Source organism: Felis catus, chromosome A1 (genome assembly GCF_018350175.1).
Source record: "Felis catus isolate Fca126 chromosome A1, F.catus_Fca126_mat1.0, whole genome shotgun sequence".
In the NCBI taxonomy this organism is placed as follows: domain Eukaryota; kingdom Metazoa; phylum Chordata; class Mammalia; order Carnivora; family Felidae; genus Felis; species Felis catus.
Genome location: NC_058368.1, coordinates 69332700 through 69352216, shown reverse-complemented (window position 1 = coordinate 69352216; position 19517 = coordinate 69332700). Strand labels below are relative to the sequence as shown.

General features: G+C 36.9%; 1 protein-coding gene across 2 annotated transcripts in view; it reads right to left on the bottom strand.

Moving 5' to 3' along the window:
* Nucleotides 1–19517, bottom strand: part of IPO5 (importin 5) — a 57151-nt gene that overhangs the window by 19275 nt on the left and 18359 nt on the right. For both annotated transcript variants that reach the window (XM_023252761.2, XM_045055186.1), the window contains 9 exons: nucleotides 15987–16067; nucleotides 12910–13102; nucleotides 10915–11017; nucleotides 9712–9808; nucleotides 9390–9494; nucleotides 7057–7179; nucleotides 6851–6971; nucleotides 4971–5058; nucleotides 3080–3186 (listed from right to left, as the gene is read on the bottom strand). In XM_023252761.2, coding sequence (XP_023108529.1) covers nucleotides 3080–3186; nucleotides 4971–5058; nucleotides 6851–6971; nucleotides 7057–7179; nucleotides 9390–9494; nucleotides 9712–9808; nucleotides 10915–11017; nucleotides 12910–13102; nucleotides 15987–16067 — 1018 coding nt within the window. The remainder of the gene's footprint in view (nucleotides 1–3079; nucleotides 3187–4970; nucleotides 5059–6850; nucleotides 6972–7056; nucleotides 7180–9389; nucleotides 9495–9711; nucleotides 9809–10914; nucleotides 11018–12909; nucleotides 13103–15986; nucleotides 16068–19517) is intronic.

Sequence of the window (19517 nt, the reverse complement as noted above, 5' to 3'; positions counted from 1 at the left end):
TTGGGGGGAGAGAGAGACACACACACACACACACATGAGAGAGAGAGAGAGAGAGAGAGAGAGAGAGAGAGAGAGAGAGAGAGAGAGGAAGGGAGACACTGAATCTGAAATGGGTTCCAGGCTCTGAGCTATCAGAATAGAGCCTGTCGTGGGGCTCGAACCCACGAACCATGAGACTGTGACCTGAGCTAAAGTCGGACGCTTAACCAACTGAGCCACCCAGGCGCCCTGGATTTACTAAATTTTTTTTTTTTTTTTTTTTTCAGCGTTTATTTATTTTTGGGACAGAGAGAGACAGAGCATGAACGGGGGAGGGGCAGAGAGAGAGGGAGACACAGAATCAGAAACAGGCTCCAGGCTCTGAGCCATCAGCCCAGAGCCCGACGCGGGGCTCGAACTCACGGACCGCGAGATCGTGACCTGACTGAAGTCGGACGCTTAACCGACTGCGCCACCCAGGCGCCCCTGGATTTACTAATTTAAAGAAGAGATGCAATAAATACTTACTGATACAGAAAGGTGTCCTTATTTGGATCAGAGAAATAAAAATAAAAAGATATGTCTGTATATCTCTAATAGGCAGAGTTCCTGAAAGTATGTTCGGCAGAATGTGATGGTATGCTATGGGGATTTAGAAGTGGTTTTTCTCCTTTAAATTTTGCTGTTTATTATTTAAAGCAAAACCAGTAAAACTATCTTTAAAAATAAAGTGTTAAGTTACTAGGAGATACATATCGTTGGCCACTGTTTAAAGCACTTTTCACACACATTAGATACATCTTTGGATCTAATCTCAAGCCTGGGCATAAAGCAAGCATCATTTTTGCCTCTTTTACAAACAAGGAGATTAAGGTGCAGAAAATTTGCTCAAAGCCATACAATTAACAATAACAGATCTTTACTAAGAGTTCATTGCCATATATAATAAAGCCTCTTGCATCCAGCTGGTAGGTGTAGCAAGAAAAACTGAAAAGCCAAATTCTTTAATTACAAATCACAACCACATCCACAACTGATCTATCTGAAGATCACCATCAACCAATAGTGAAACAGTGACTACAATCTTTTATGTCTGTAGGCTACCTTCTTCATCTTAAAAATGGAAAAGCTAGATTCTTTCTCTTAAGCAATCTGTGAAGCTGTCTCTATTCCTTTGGGGAAAAAAAAACCCTCAAAAAATTGAGGAGCTAAAAAAAGGAAAACTGGAGCGCCTGCCTGGATGGCTGACTCAGTTAAGCGTCTGACTCTGGACTTTGGCTCAGGTCCATGATCTCATCGTTTGTGGGATCAAGTCCCCCAATGGGCTGCATACTGTCAGAGCAGAGCCTCCTTGGGATTCTCTCTCCCCCTCTCCGCCCCTCCCCTGCTCATGTTCTCTCAAAATAAACAGTTAAAAAAGAGGGGGGAAACAACTATTCAAGACCCATGTATACAATCACATCATCAAAAAGAGTTAATTGTTTTGGGCCATGCCTTTTCAGAAGAATTTTATAGGGTAAGAATTAAGTAAATTGTATAAAGGGCTACAGTTCTCAACAGTTCCTTTCATTTGAAGCTGGTATTATGTTATTACCCTGCTTTACTACTTTAAGACCTTGAATCAACTGTCTGACCCTCAATTGTGTCTCTTGCCATGTACCCTATAGATAGGACTATCCATACAAGTCAGGATATCTGTGGAAGAGTATATGCATTAGCATTATTTGTATCAACAAAAACTATTAACATTTAATGGGGTATTACAGAATGCTTTGAGGGGGCTATTCTGTGGTGATATGATATACCCTGGGGTAAAAGTTTAAGTATGGTGTATCTATATGGTATGTTCACATTGTTTTAAAAACTGCATATATGCGTGATGGAGGCCAAAGAAAAGTCTCAGAAAACAATTAACAGTGGCCACCTCAAAATCTAATAAGTTAAGAGACTTTTAGTCTATATATCTCTGTTTTTGAATTTTTAAAAAAAGTCAAGCATAGGGTGCTTGGCTCGCTCAGTTGGTGGAATGTGCAACTTTTGATCTCAGGGTTGTTGAGTTTAAGCCCCATACTGGGTATAGAGATTACTTAAAAATAAAATCTTAAAAAAACATAAAAATATAACATGTATACAACAATTTTTGATATAGATATAAATTACAGGTACAGAGGCTGACTGACAAATGACCAGATATTTGTTATGAAAACAATAAAAGAAATAGAAGTGGCTTCTCTTTTTTTATTCAAAGTTTATTTATTTTTGGGAGAGACAGAGGTAACATGAGTGGGGGAGGAGCAGAGAGAGGGGGAAAGAGAGAATCCCAAGTAGGCTCCACACCACCAGCACAGAGCCTGATGCAGGGCTTGAACCCACGAAACCATGAGATCATGGAGCCAAAACGGAGTCGGATGCCCAACCGATTGAGCCACCCAGGGGCCCCAGAAGTGGCTTCTCTTCTGATTATATATATATTATACATGTATTTTTTAATGTTTCTTTATTTTTTAAGACAAAGAGAGACAGAGTGCAAGCAGGGGAGGGGCAGAGAGAGAGGGAGAGACAGAATCGGAAGCAGGCTCCAGGCTCTGAGCTGTCAGCACAGAGGCGAATGTGGGGCTTGAACTCACAGACCGTGAGATAATAACCTGAGCCAAAGTTGGGACACTTAACCAACTGGGCCACCTACGCGCCCCCTGATTATATATTTTTAAAAATAAAAGTGGCTAAGGAAGATCATATGAATCAAATGTGCTAATATTTGTAAACATCAAATGACGATGTCTTATTTAAATTAAAACCTAGATACTTCTGGCTAGGGAGAAAATCTATAGTTTTTCCTTGGTATTGTAATTATTTCCTATGCATTGAAGCCAGTTCTACAGAGGAAATGGAGTATCTGCAGTTGCGAGAAAAAAACATTCTTTAGCATAAGATTGGATGGGTCCAAAGAGGACTAAATAGAATTTTATCAGTATAACACAAAAATTAGGCTAAACATTGGATATAAAAAGGCAAAGAAAGATGAAGTCTAAGCATTTGTCAGTTTGAGACTTAGAAAGCCACATGAACTATGCTAGCATCCGAGGGAGACACAGCTTACGATTTTGGAGCATCTGCATAATGTGTTCCTTGATCATCGGCAGCACCAGCTTCCCACCAAGTCCACACGCCATTCGGTCCAGAGCGCTCTCACCAGCAACCGCATTGCTGCACACAAACCAGAACGTATCCAACATGTTCAACACACAGAAGAACAGTGCACTGTGCACATGTATTTCTAAATATGCTATGAAACTAAGGCTGAGAAAGACCAATTTAAGCAGTCTTTCAAATGCATGAAGCTGTGGGTTCAAAATCCTCAAGAAAAGAACACATAACATTTTCATGATTCATTCGCCATGATGTAAAAAGTCCTGTCTCAATCTTAACTTTCAAGACTTTGCTCTTTCTGCACACACCCCTCACTGGCTAACACTCAGCTTTGGTGCTTTCAAGACTCAAAGGTATGAGCAGCGTGTTCAAGAGAGCCTGTTACCTCATTTCCCAGACATACATCCTTCAAACTCCATCAACAGAACACAGAACACTGAAAGCGGTGCTCAGACTCAGGGATGCCTTCTCTGCAGTGAACTTACCTACTTTTAAAGGAGTACTAGCTGCATAGCTAACATTATGCACCGGTGAGACTCAATTCCAGTGTTTTCACTGAAAATGGAAGAAACTTGGGTATAAGAGCCTTTTGCACTGGCTTTGAACTCTAAGATTGGTAGTGAGTTTGTCATGGGATCATCTCCAACTGTCCAGTGAAGAGGAGACTATAAAGATGAAACTATAAATGATTTTTAGAATATATCTAAACTCACCTTGAATATATTCCTGGCCTATTTACCCACAGATAAGAAAATCTTACTCATCTAGCCCAGAAAAAGTAGCTTCATAAGCCATATAATTGTAAGTGCCTTTTATAGGGCAAACTAAAGGCCAGGGAGCAGCAGCACATTACAGTAACTGAACCAGGGAAAGGAAACCCAATCTGAGCCTGGTCTTCTCTTTAGTCCTATGAGGTAATTTCCAGTGAAGGATTATTTTCACATACTTCAAAACGGCATTCAAGCCAGAGTAGTCATTTTTAATAATGGGACTAAGCCGCGAGATGCACTGTACATTCTGTAAGTCAAATGTCTTTCATTTTACCTAATTCCTGTTATAGTAGCTTATACCAACTACCAGTCTTTCAGGGCAATACTTTCAGCTCTTTGAGAAAGAGAATATGACACACTGGCATTAAACCTTCGTCTACAGACGGGCTATACAAACCCTGGACAAATCACTCAAATGCCCTCTCCATTTCTGACTCTACCTGAGAATGTATCTGTAGGAACACTGAAAGAATCAGTTAAAATGTTTAACAGAGTTCTAAAGTGCTACTTCTCACATGCGTGTAAGAAGAGGCCATCATCACCACTGGACAGTGAATAGATTCTGGTGGACTTTTCCAGGAATTCCAGAGGAATCTCTGAAGTCTAAACAAGTAAAACAGTAGCTCCAGTGTCACAGTAATCTAGTGTGCAAATCTTGCCACTATCTCGTCTCTAGCCTATGGTTAAATTGAATGAAATTGGGAAAACGTCATTTTGCAGGGAACAGTGTGGAAACAACTATTCTAAGTGAGGTCTATGCATATAAAGGCATTTTTCACAATAAAGCTTCTTTATACAGACTTTAAGATACTCTTACACTAAAAAAAAATCTTGAAGAAAATTTAGAGTAAAATGGGGAGGAAAGATGCCTACTTAATTAAAAGTAAATAAAATATAATTTATAAAATTTGACACAGAAAGCCTCAGTGTCCCATGTTCCAAACTGACAAGTTTAACTTTAGATTACAGAATACAGTGGGAAGACATGGACCCTGGAACCCTAAACTCTTGTCACTACCGGAGCTCTCTCTGTCGAGGAGCCTCCACACAGTCTCTGGCGCATGCGATTACCTGTCAAAGTCATCATCTTCTAGTTCATCTGCATTCGCCCAGTCCTCGTCCTCTTCAAGATCAACCATCATTGCTAACATCTGAGGAACTAAAGTAAATCATCACTTCACACCTGAAGACTAGCTTTTTTATTTTATCAGTATCACCATTTGTGAACAAGAATTTTAAGAAGTAAAAAATGAAGAATTTACTTTGCCTCTAAGAGACAGAACAATTATTTGCCTGTGCCCCCCCCAAATTTGCTATATTTTAACCTTTTTGCCACATTTGCTTTAGACCTTGTTCTTTTTAAGAAGTGCCACTAAGGATAAAAGTCAAACTTCCTAGATCCTATCACACTCTTTTACTCACCAGAGGTGAGCAATGAATAAAACTGACGCTTCTCATTCCCAAACTGTTTTTACACTTGAACTACAGATTTCCCTATATACAAAAAACAGCACCATTTCAAGATTTTAGTTTTTACACAATAAATGGTACCATACTACATGTAACCTTTGGCAATTTGCTTTCTTTTCAACACATATGGATTTTATTTTAATTACTTCACAGTATTCCACTACGTAAACACACTATTCCATCTATGGACATTCTGGTTGTTTCCAATTTTCTTCCTATTAAAAAATTCCCTTTGATGAGTTTTCTATACACATATCCTTGAAATGTGTGAGTTCAGGGCATGAAACTGTTACAGGTTATCTTCAATATTATAAGAAAGACTAACTGCTCTGCATAGTGGTTGCATAAATTTGCATTCCTAGAGGAAGTTTAAAAGGATAACTGTCTTATTTCACAACAACGTGTGAAGTGCCCTGAAGCTGTATGAGTCCTGCCTGCTCAACACCTTTCATCAACACTCAGTATTGTCAAACTTTCTGACAACTTGGGACTCCACAACTACTCTGGTATTTGAGACTGACCAGCACTCATTAGCTAGTTCAGATTCCTCCTCTGTGAATTTCCAATTCCCTAGCCTTCATCTATTTTCTAGGTACTTAAACTTTGTTGACTCTGTCCACTGCAGCTACTTTTCCCCAGCCTGCAGCTTATCTTTTAATTTCACTTACGGAGTATTTGGTCAAAAAATTATTTTAGTATTTGCAAACTTAGCAATATTTGCATCTGTGGTTTGTGATTCAGTCTTAAAAAAATCTTTTTCAATCATCAAGATTTACTTGTAAAAATGAACTATTATTTAGGTGTTTAATCCACCCCAAATTAGTGTTTATAGGATATCTGAGGTTGGGATATATTTTTGCCACAGAAATGACCTTTGATCAATTACCTTTTTTTTCCCCCCCAATTATCTATCTTTTCAAGTCAGCTTTGTTTCCATGTGAGTGGATCTGCTTATAGGTCTTTTTGTTTCAGATGATTCACTTGTCTACACCTGTGCCATGAACAAATTCTAAATCTTCATAGTTGAGAGGGCAAGATCTCCACTATGCTCATCAAAATGGTCTTGGCTACTTCAGGCCCTGTGTTATTCTACATGAATTTTAGGATCAATCTTATTATGTCCAACTCTATTGGGATTCTGACTGAAATTGTATTAATTTATAGATTAATTTCAGAAGAACTGGTATTTAGCTCCTCTAGTAGTCTAGTCTTTCAACATGTTATCTAATTTCCCCATAAAGGTCTTCTGTGTCTTTGGATTTGTTTCCAGGTATCACATGTCTTGCCTATTATGGGATTTCAAGATGTGTGCAGCATAGCCACCATGCCCATAAATATGTATAGGGATGTATGTCTCCAGATTCATCTGTTTTGAAAGGACATCACATTCTCAACAAATCTATGAGCTTACACAATTCTCAGCAAATTCACTGAAGAGTTTTTCCACATGAACACAAATTATTTAAAGATCTTTGACTTACTAGTCTGTGCAACAATATTGGTATGTTTTCTTAACATAGCAGCTGCAGTCTCAGAGAGGGTCACGATTACTTCAAGGGCGAGCTGGCGTTGCATATTATTGAGGCTGGTGTCTCCACACAACTACAAAGAAGATGTATTTGTACACATTTCGTAGTTTATTCATGGAAAATAATAAACAGAACATTTACTGAAGTATTTAATTTACCTTTAGACTTAGCTGTAAAGTAGCTTCTAAATGAGGACGCAAATACTTTGGAACGGTATCTGCAATCTCAACAAGGGACTTTAAGACAGAATCGTCATTCTGGTAGCATGAGTCATTCACAGCCTGGAAAAAATAAAATAGAAAAGGAAAAAAGGTCTGGGTTCAAGAGTCACTTATAGATGCCTCACTGCCAAAACAGTAAAAGGCAGACAACAAAGTGGCATTATCAAAGAGTATTTTTCACTAAATAATAATTTAGCAATCTACATGATGAAATTTTACCTACAGTCACATGTACACCTTCCTTTTGACTGTCAACTAGAAACATACAAAGATTTAAATCTAGTTCAGAATTATAGCATCCAGCACAACAAACTTGAGGCTGTCAAAGAATTCTTTTCATAACTAGAAGGAATCCCTTTCCTCTGTCCTTCCAACATCCACATCCTAGTCTTTTTCAGACATACAATAAATACTAGGCCCTAGGATACATTTGAAGTGTCCAATATTACTCAACTTATTTCTCTATGACATCGAGTTAGCTCACTGTGGTATTTAAATATACATTCTGTATCAACCACTGACTATTTAAGAGTGACAACTCCTAGAAGTTTTGGCTAACATTTTAACTTACTCTAAATTCAAGGGAAGAAAAATCTGAGATTAGACTTCAACAGTGAGTAACTCAAAATTTTTAGGTAATAAACGACTGAAACGATAGAATGGAAAAGTTAATATTTTTTGTCATTGACCTAAACTATCTTTTCAATTTGATAGCACTGAGAGAAAAGTTTCTACTAAATCCTACAAAATTACTCTGAATCATGTACAATTCACACAGGATTTTTCAATTTTAGCTCTTCTGAATCCTCTCTAACCTGGTGGTTTTCAACAGGACACTATTTCTCCCAGGAGTTTTCTTGGTTGTCACAATGACTCAGGAAGGGCCAAAACCAGGGTTGCTAGACGTCTGCATCTGTGACACAAATACTTACGAGGAACTCACAGGACCTTCTTACCATGCATCTCACATGATAATGTCAGATACTTCTAAAAATGAAAAACTCATTTATAATGATCTGAATCTAAAACCTAAGTCACAATTAGATTTTGTCTGGTTTTAATGTACCATGATTCCTCCCACCCCCAAAAGTAAACATTGTATAAATCTAGAATAAATACATAGTTTTGTCCAGAACTTTACCATTTCTGGAAATCAAATCATCAATAATAACAGCATTGTGGTGTTGGCCTTGCCAATGATATCTATCAGTCCACATGTTTAGCTACTGAGTTTGTATAGATCACTTAAAAATCACCTAGTCTGGGGATGCCTGGGAGACTCAGTCGGTTGAGCATCCAACTCTTGATTTAGGCTCAGGTCATTATCCCAGGGTGGTGGGATCAAGCCCTGCACTGGGTTCTATGCTGAGTGTGGAACTGCTTGAGATTCTCACCCTGCTCCCCTGCTGCCCCTCTTCCCCAACCGCACATGCTCTAAAAAAATAAATAAATAAAATTAAAAACACCTAGTTTACTATGTCCTTCATTGTAGTCATGCCCTACCATTTATATATTGAAAAGCATGCCATTTTATTGCATAATACTTTCTTCTTATTTCTTCTTTGTATTTTAACTTAGGGCAATATAATTTTATTTTTAAACTTTGTGCATATACATACGTACATTACCTGTGCATTTCAATATTTCAAAATGGAATATGCAAAGTTACAAAATCTGGGTCTAACAAGGTTGACAATAATTGTTCTAACTTACCCAATCATATTTTATGCTCTGATTGAGGCAGATGGTATCCCTAAAATAATAACACCCTTAGGATCCAATAGTGACAATTAACCATAAACTATTTATAGTACAAACTATCATAAGCCCTGGGATTAAGAGTAAGGACTTCGGTCTGATTTGGGTTTAAATCATGGTTCCATCACTTACTGACACTGTGACCTTGGGCAAGTTTCTTATCCTCCCCTCTTTAGTTTCTCCTTATGTAAAATGGGCATTAAATTTCATAGGTTTTTTTTGGTTGATTCAGTGGCAATAACCTATGTGATTACTTAACAAATTACTTGTATCATGCATCATAGAAAACTTTAGAAACCCTAACCTAGGTATTTTAAGAGATTAAGAGTCTATGAAAGGCAAGGGATCTAGTTAGATGGGGACAGAGATCCCCTCTAGTGCCTAGTGCTAGCACACAGTAGCCAATGACTTGATTGAATAAATGAAAGCATTCCAGGATTCTGGTAAGAATTTGAAACCACAGAAAACCAAAAAAGGATATAATTTTCACTTATTTCATACCGTTTTCTTACCTGTAAGAATCCGGGTAACAAGTCTGCAAAATGTTTGAATAGAGCAACATTATGCTCATTTGCAAGTATAAATGCAGCTGTAGCTCTAGCAGATAATGTCCTGATCTAATACGAAAACAGTAAAAAATGTCAAGCATGAGAAATTACTGATGGATGCAAGGTCAAGATTTCTTACTCAAGATGAAATTTTTCATCAGTAAAACCAGTACTTCTATTTTGCAGTATTAAAACTAAAGATAATCTCCAAATACATAAATCCCGTTCACAAGTTAAATGTTATATTAAATTAGGTGTTAATACTAGTGGAATTGAAATTATTTACCGATGGATGTTCCTGATCTTGCATACACTGAACTAACATCCGTTTGATAACGTCTAAATAGTGCTGCTGTTGGTTCCCAAAAATTCCAGGAAAGTTCCTAAAAAAGATCCAAAGTACTCTTTCAAAATAACATATTTCAGTAAGGTGTCAGCTAGAACATCTCATGTTCTAATCTAACCTTAAACATCAGCCTGACTTAAGTGTGCATTAACCCTGATGGCTGAACACCATCCATCCATCTTCCAAGTAATCCTCTTTGGGGGTTGGGCGAATGGCAACAAACATTAGCAGAGAGGATTATGCTGGATGCAGAGGTGACCCAGGTGCGCACACACTACTCAGCAGCCCATCCAGCCCTGTACTTTATCCTTATCACTCTTGTCCCTGTAGGAAGCTGACCTGGAGTGCAGGACAAAAGCAAACACGAGGCTGCAGACGGTAGCTGCAGTCACAGAGCTACCTGACAATCTGTGCCTGGGCTCAGTCAGTGACCCAGGGAGTCCCGATTCTGCTCTACTTTAAATGTAGCTAACAAGTATATTCAATACTTGCAATTAATTCTCTACTCCGGGTTACCGATACAAATGAGATCCATTTGACAAATTAAGTAGAAGATGGTATAATGTCTACCTTTATCTGCTTCTGATATTCAAGGTGTATCTCATTTCTTAACAAGTATATAATCTTGAAACGTTATAAATCCAACTATATTTTTAATGTAGAATTGTATGATAACACCAAAGTTTTCTTAGTGCAATTTAATTCTAAACTGAGACCATTTGCTTGTAAATATATAGGATTTTATTAAAATAATGTATTTTTATGAAGTTTGGTCATAGAAGACCCAGAAAACAATGGGGGTTCACCAGCCTTTTCTTTCTTCTTCAAGATTTCATCATTAAAGTAGCTTTCTAAAAGATATATTTAATACTGTGTCGATCTCCAAAAAAGGGAAAAGAAACCATCTTGTTTGGAATCATAAAAGCCAAAGAATAGAAAATAAATTGCAGACAACTGCTGTGCACAAAAAGGAATATAATATGAAATTAAAAGCTTTGTGTTTTTTCAATTTATTTCCAACACAAATACCTCATCTAAAGGCGTTATTTAAGTCTAAAAAGTCAGACTAAAACATCCGTTAAAATGTGCTTTGTACATTCATGACACTTAAGTTTTTCAGGAAAATAAGATCAATGTATGTACCAGAAAATGTGAAGGGCAGCTTCCCGCAGTCCCATATTTTGAGAGCTGACTGAATCAAAAAGGAACTTCAAACCTTCGGGCCACTGGTTGTTGCCGTCCTCATCTAAAAGTAAAGAAATCCAGGCATAAAGTATGTAAGTCAAAACTTCAAAGAATGAAGGGTGAATCCTTTCATTTCACAAGCCTCAAAGTATGTTAGTAGTAGAAAATGTCACATTTTTAAAACGTCCTAATAAAATTAGGTCCTTTAACCATAAACATGGCATTCTAATCTTGTAAACAGCAATTGCGCATCTGGGTTGCATAAGCACAGATACTGGCAGTGGTTATTTTCTAAAGAGCTGGCATTAAAAGAAACACCCTTAAATCAGTCCTTTTAACATAAAGATCATGCTTATGGGTGGAAGGGAATGAAATCATGGTTTAAAAAAAATCATTGTGGACAGCACTTTGAAACATTTCCATTATTAAGTGATTCTGAATTAGAAATGATGTCATTTATAAAGTTTGGTCACAGAAGACCCAGAAAACAATGGGGGTTCACCAGCCTTTTCTTTCTTTCTTTCAAAATTAAGGGGCACCTGGTGGTTCAGTGGGTTAAGTGTCCCAACTCTTGATTTCAGCTCAGGTCATGATCTCACAGTTGGTGAGATCAAGCCCAATGTTGGGCTCTCCCTGACAATGTGGAGCCTGCTTGGGATTTTCTCTCTCCTTTCTCTCTCTCTCTGCCTCTCCCCAGGTCGCGTTCTTTCTCTCTCAAAATAAATAAATATTTTTAAAAAATTCAAAATTAAGAGTTTCAGTGGGGTTTGAACTTATTTAAAATAAAAAATTTAGCACATTTCCTACTTTTTAAAAATATTTACTTTTTTGACAGAGAGAGAGGGAGAGCAAGCAGGGGAGGGGCAGAGAGAGGGAGACAGAGGATCCAAATCAGGCTCTGTATTGACAACAGACAGCCTGACGCAGGGCTTGAACTCATGAACTGTGAGATTATGACCTGAACCGAAGTCAGACGCTTAACCGACTGAGCTGCCCAGGCGCCCCAACACATTTCCTGTTTTAAGGAATCAGTTGATATCTGTAAGCTGACTTGAACAAGAATTTCTACATTCCTGGTAGTGGAGATTAAAAAATCTTATCTTAGTGAGGTATCCTTTTCAACCTTTAAAAATGCTGCCTAAATGAAGTTTACAATCACATCTATGAACCTCCCAAAAAAAACAAAGCATATTCAATTACATTATTAATGTTTTTAGTGTGACCAAAAAAGGTTTGACTGTTGGCAAAGTGCATTTTTAGAGATTTTCTTTTTATTTCATCATTTAAAAATATTTTGGGGTATTTTAGAAGGTATACAGTATAGTGGTATAATAGCCTATTGCAAAATTATCATACAGATGTAACACCCAATCTCCTGGAGTCCACTGATTTTTACTTCTGTTGGCAAGTTTAATCTACAAAACGGGTTATAAGTTAGACTGTGCTTTCAAAACTTAACAGATTAGGGGGGAATAAAACTGATTAATTTTCAAGCAAACTACAAAATTATTTCTCCACCCAGATGCTCTGAAAACCAACAGGTAAGTATTATGACTGCACTTCAAAACATCGGATTTTTGGCTCTAAATGCAGAATCCATAATCACTCTCATTTTGAACAGAATAAATGGTACTCAGGTACTTATAAACCTTCCTTTAAAAAGACTCCACCAGGGGCGCCTAGGTGGCTCAGTCAGTTAAGTGTCTGATTCTTGATTTCAGCTTAGGTCATAATCTCACAGTTTGTGGGTTCAGGCCCTACGCTGGCAGAGTGGAACCTGCTTGGGATTCTGTCTCCTTCTCTCTCTGCTCCTCCCCAACTCTCTCAAAAATAAATACATAAACATTTTTTAAAAAAATTTAAAAAGACTCCACTTTAGAAAAAAAAAAAAAAAAAGGAAGAATATACTCATTTTCTTCCAAAACGTAATAATGAATGTATTTGCATACACACCTATTAAATTCCTGGCCAGTTCTGCAGCAATATCACAGATTTTTTTCCTCATGCTAGACTGGGTTTCCATTTGAATAATCATCAGTAGCTCACTCTTGATGGCAGTCTGAACATCAGAAGGAAGAGTTGGATAGACTTCATCAAATGCAGAGGACAAAAGACGTCTTAGGAGAACGGCAGCCATTTGTCTAGCCTATAAATGGAGAGCATGGTTAAGAACTTGGTATCTTTCAAGAGAAACAATTTTTAACAAACTACATTCACTCCACCATGGGTGTATTTTACAATTCATTTCTAAAGCACTTTGCTAGATTCTTTTTAAAAAAGATAAAATACATAAAACTCTCTCTAATCACATTAGTCTACTGTACTGACATGCTACCCAAAAGCTCTTTTTGTTAATAAGTAAGGAAAAGCCCTGAACACATCAGATCACAAATAAAAAATATACCTTAGCAATGGTAAACTTATCTTTAATTGCTATTTTTAATAGATTTTTTGAAGAAAAATAAGTATTAATATAAACTGCAAACTCTAGAATGCTCTTGTCCTACTTCTCATTCCAGTATACCTAATCTTACTCCTAGCCTGGCCTTATCTCACTGTATCACAGCCCTTTCATTAACCTTTGATAACATGCTATCAAATCCATTTATCTTTATGCTTCATTCAAGCAGACAAACATTACAAGTTCCTAATGCCTACAAGTGCTAATCAATATCAGTGTACATTCTTATCCCAATTAAAAATCTGTAGACTATATTTAAGTTTGGCGTTTTTTGTATGATATTCCTTTAGATTATAATGAGTCAAGAAAAAAATCATTCTAAAATTTTATCATACTAAATAAATAAGCCATTAAAACTATTAAACCCAATTTTTCATGGGCTACTCATTATCACTATAATTACTTTGGGACTATGACCAACAAAAAAAAGTTAAGCTATACAAATAAAATGTGCCAATTTTTTCCCGAAGTTATTTTTCACTGAACCTTTTTTTACTTAAAAAAAATTTTTTTAATGTTTGTTTATTTTTGAGAGAGAGAGACAGAGACAGAGAGTGAGCAAGGGAGGGGCAGAGACAGAGAGGGAGACACAGAATCTGAAGCAGGCTCTTGAACCCACAAACTGAGATTATGACCTGAGCCCAAGTTGGATGCTTAAAGGACTGAGCCACCCAGGTGGCCCTGAATCTTATTTCAATTTTGGCAAACAGCAAACTTTTAAAGAAATTTCAATGCTCTAGAAAGGGTTCAAAATGGTTAAAATCTCTGTAAAAGTGCCTAAAATTTGTGCAGTTCTCACATACTGAAAACAATGAAGCCATAATGAAGACACTGAGGCTAGTTCATAATCATCATCTAATTCAAGATTTAAAACAGGTTCAATGTAGGTTTTTAAAAGTAAAATTCGACAGTTTTAGTATTATTTACTCTTGGCTTTAAAATGTGTTTCATAATTAACTTGATTCAATTTTCAAGAATTAAAATAGCCAATTGTTTCTAGAGATTTGTTACTTTATGTTTATTCTTCATATTTTAACATTCATTTGGAATTAAAGGATATATTACAAAGGTGAAGAAGCACCTTTTGTCATCTATTTTAATTAATTAATTAATTATTTATTTTAACGTATCTTTACTTTTGAGACAAAGAGAGACAGCATGAACGGGGGAGGGTCAGAGAGACAGAGGGAGACACAGAATCTGAAACAGGCTCCAGGCTCTGAGCTGTCAGCACAGAGCCTGACGCAGGGCTCAAACTCACGAACAGTGAGATCATGACCCGAGCCCAAGTCGGACGCTCAACCAACTGAGCCACCCAGGCGCCCCAGTCATCTATTTTTAAAAACTGGGGCACTTTCGGTGCACCCAGATGGCTCAGTTGATTAAGCGACCGACTTCAGCTCAGGTCACAATCTCACAGTTTGTGAGTTCGAGCCCCATGTCGGGCTCTGCGCGGACAGTTCAGAGCCTGGAGCCCGGTTCAGATTCTGTGTCTCCCTTTCTCTGCCCCTCCCCCACTCACACTCTGTCTCTTTCCTTCAAAAATAAATAAACATTGAAAAGAAAAATTAAAAAAAAAAAACAAACTGGGGTACTTTCATACTGTTTTTAAGTAATACCACAGAACATTAAATTGCCAATTTAAACCGACTGACTACAAGAAGTCACGTGTAACAGTATGTAGAAATTTAGTGTGGCTTTGTTTCCATCATGTTTTAATATTAGCAAAAGTCTCACTTTACAAATTCTGTCATTTTATTTTTTGAAAGTAACCTCTATTCCCAATGTGGGGTTCAAACTCATGATCCTGAGATCAGGAGTCGCATGCTCTATCAACAAGCCAGCTAGAACACCCCTCACTTTACACATTCTAAATTCCATGTTTCACAGGTGGGATTAGTTTTCTAGACTTGGATATTTTGACACCTTTTCTGAAATAAATAAAATATTCACTTAACGTTCAATATATGTAAGGATATTACTTTGGGCAAGAAAAAAAAATCAGCTGCTTATGCATATAAAACCAGTAAGAAAAACACATTTGAATTTGGTACAGTCATCAGGTCATTTGCTAAAAACCAGTTTATAAAGGATTCAACAAAGTGTCTCTTTGTTCCTAAACATCTTTAACACATCTTATTCACCACCTAGGGATGATTATAATAAGCATAAGAATTTTAAAGACAGACAAAACATATTTTTTCAGAAACATCTGGCAACATATTAAAACAACGAATGAATTAAATTTCTTCCTTTAGGATGGTTTCAAGGAAGAAATATTTTTTATAACCACAGAAATCACTTAAATTTAATAAATTTTTATGTAAAATAAAAAGTATTAACTCAAATATCCTGAACACATCATCTGACATGGAAAAGAGAAATTATTTAATAGAATACTTAAAAAAAATGTAACTGCAAAGTAGCTTTTTGCAAATATAAGTTCAAAGTTCTGGTACCATCTATGCAGTAATCACCAGTTCTCATTACCCACATGGACCACCATCTAATACCCAACTTTGTATTTTGTTTTGTAAGAATGTCATATCCTCAAATATTAAAATAGTACCTCCTCAGCAGCTGTTGTATTTCTGATGGCTTGTAAGAGGAATGTGATCTTTGACTGGCCTGGGATATTCTCGTAGGTTTCCTTCAGGGAAAAGAAAAACATTAAAGGTTAGAAGATGTTCAAAAACTTTATGAGCACACCAGTGAAAAAAAATGAAATAAGACTGGGAAAGGTCTGTGCATACGAAGTCATGTAATCTAGGTCTGGTGTTAAAATTTTCTCCTGGTAAGGAAAGAGAGGATGTCCAGGGAGTGACTTTCAAGCTCCTTTCTACATTTAGCTCTTAGATTTTTCTAATGTAAGTGCATATTTTCCCAACTTTTGCTTCTGTGAATAACAAAACTCAAGGCCTATGAGGGCCAAAAAATTCTTAAATGTGACCTGAGCCACATGCTGTAAAGCAAGTGCTTACCCAGTATCCCTTTACATCATGGAAAACTACTTATCTTGTCAACATTTTCTAGATCAGATGACGTAGAATTGGTTTATGTTACCACTACTTACAAACTACCAGAAACATACCTCAGATGAAGTAAATCCAAGAAAGAAAAGAAAGTATTCAAATTCTTCTTTCGAGAGAGGGATTATACTAAAACCATATTATATACACAAATAAATGAATATGGCCAGGAGAAATTTGGCCAGGAGATTTTAACATAATTTCTTTAATACTGTTTTAATATTCTAGAAATCTAGTTTTGTGACTCGGGGCACTGCTTCCCTTCTCCATGAATAATGTAAAATGAGCAAATTGGTTAACAATAAAAAGTTGACACCAATTAAAAGACAGATTGTCAGAGTAGATCAAAATATAAGATCTAAGTATATATTGTCTACAAAAGCTAAAGAGAAGTATAGATTCATGTGCATGTATTCTAAGAATTCTATAACAGGGGCGTCTGGGTGGCTCTGTCGGTTAAGTGTCCGATTTTGGCTCAGGTCATAGTCTCGCAGTCCATGAGTTCGAGCCCCACATCAGGCTGTGTGCTGACAGCTCAGAGCCTGGAGCCTGCTTTGGATTCTGTGTCTCCCTCTCTCAAAAATAAACATTAAAACACGCTCTGTCTCTCTCTCTCTCAAAAACAAACATTAGGGGCGCCTGGGTGGCGCAGTCGGTTAAGCGTCCGACTTCAGCCAGGTCACGATCTCACGGTCCGTGAGTTCGAGCCCCGCGTCGGGCTCTGGGCTGATGGCTCGGAGCCTGGAGCCTGTTTCCGATTCTGTGTCTCCCTCTCTCTCTCTGCCCCTCCCCCGTTTATGCTCTGTCTCTCTCTGTCCCAAAAATAAATAAAAAACGTTGAAAAAAAAATTAAAAAAAAAAAACATTAAAAAAATAAAATAAAATAAAGAATTCTGTAATAGTAGTCTTTTACTGTGGAAAAAAATCATTATTTGAAGTATAGAATTGTTCTCCCAAAGACAACTCTTCACTTGTCTACTCTCTAATAGCCACTACCCCTATAACCTACCTAGTTCCTCTGGACAGAAGTGACAAGGAAAAGGGTGGGAAAACAGGGTCTCCCCAAATGCACATCTACCTCATAACTTCTATTAAGCGCTCTGTGGCATCCCTGAGATATTGACAGATACTGAAATAAAGGCTCAGAAGTTAAATGACCTGCCCAAGGTCAAATACAATAAATGCTGGAGAGAACTCTGGTTTCCTGAGGCCAACCGTATTCAAAATCTCCCCAGCACCGAATGTTCTTTCTGGGTTTTGCTCCTGGGGTCTGACTCCACCAACCAGTCAGTTCTGTTTATGCAGTGCTGCACAGTTTTCAAACTTCTCAAACATATCTCAATGAAAGAACACATCTGGGGGGAAGAGGAGAATTCAAAATCCTCTGATAAACTCAAGTTCCTCTCAAGCGCATAAGCACAGAGGAATACAACAATGCCGAAAACTGTGACAAGCATTCACAGCTGAGGAGAGAAGATGGTCTGAATTTATGTATACAGAAATGAGATAATTTATGTAGAGATATTCATAAGATGATTGCAAAAATGGAAATGTACCTTGAGGTTTCTCACTTAATCTTTATGAATGCAACTGAACGACCGGTGTAGCCTTTCCATTTAAACACAGTCTCTCAGTATATAATAAAAATGCCTTTTTATTTTTGTATCTAGCCTAGCTCCTGATGCACTGTATCTGCCATAAATGTTAAACAGTTAAATTTCCAGTGGTCTAAATCAAATTTCAGAAAAAAATTCTTTATTAGGATATCACTCTCGGAAAACCATGCCCAGCTGGGACTATTAGTGTGACAGTTATACTGTGCTAATTCTAGTAGAGACTTAGAAATATTAAGTCCAATACTGAACTCTATTCCATAAGGAATTAGAATTAGAAGTCAATGGAGAGAGAGTTTGGTATGAGTGACATCTGACTCCTGAGAGAGGGTTCTCCCATTTGTTATGTTCCACTGTAGCAATCCAGATATAGTATTACATTTACACCATAACATTGGTCAAGGATAATAGTTTGGCAAAAAGAGCACAACCTTAAAACCCTAAACAGACAGAGTGCCACCAAGACAGGGCTGGTATCTCCTTGTATTCCAGCACTTAGCACATCAGAGTGCAGCAAATGTAAAGAATATCTATATAAAGAATATATAAACAATCTTTCGAAGAATATTCCTAGCCCTAGGCCAGGCAGGTTCAATGAATGTTGCCAGTTTCCTGGCAAACAGAATTTCAACTCCATTTGATTTCATCATGCACATTCACACAATGCAAAGTATTTCACCTCCCCCTTTTCTGTCCATACAAAGGAGAAACGCTAATGAATACTCATTTCACTCATTCCATAAATATTTATGGTGAGCCAACCTTGCATATGAAAAGAGGGGGCAAGTTTTACCTGGTACAATTTTTACCTAGTAAATAAACAACCTGGTTCCTCAAAAATCAGGTATATTTTTCAATACATTACCCTCCTCCAATTCAAATCTCATTGATGTAGTTCTATACTACAATCAATGAGGAACAAAGTCAATGGAAAAACTAAGAATATAAAATCCAAGCATATGTTTAATAAAATACTTAAGCTTGTGTCACATAAAAATGTCCAGTCATGAATGTCATGGACATTCAACTTTGTACTACCTGTCAACTATTTATTCAAATTGCTTATTCATGTTAATCATTGTATTTTTAGACTTAGAAGCATTGAAATCATTTCTTCAAGCATCAGAAACATTTTTTGTAAAGTTAAAAAGAAAAATTCTTGAAGATTTAACAGAAATATAACATAAAGCCTACCAGATAGTTTATATAATGGAAATTTTAAAAACTTTTAAAACTTTTCAAGACTTTCAATGATTTCAACAATATATTACAATGAGTCCTTTACTGTACTTCATTTCATGTTTGAATGCAAGTTACCTTAGTCAACAGTTCAGTATTTGTGTCAACTAAGTATTTTTATTTTGACTGAGTAAATTACAAAAATACTTACTGAGCTTTTGCCAATTTTTAGTTAAAAAAATTTCTATATTTGCCATATCAGACTGTAATACTCAATTT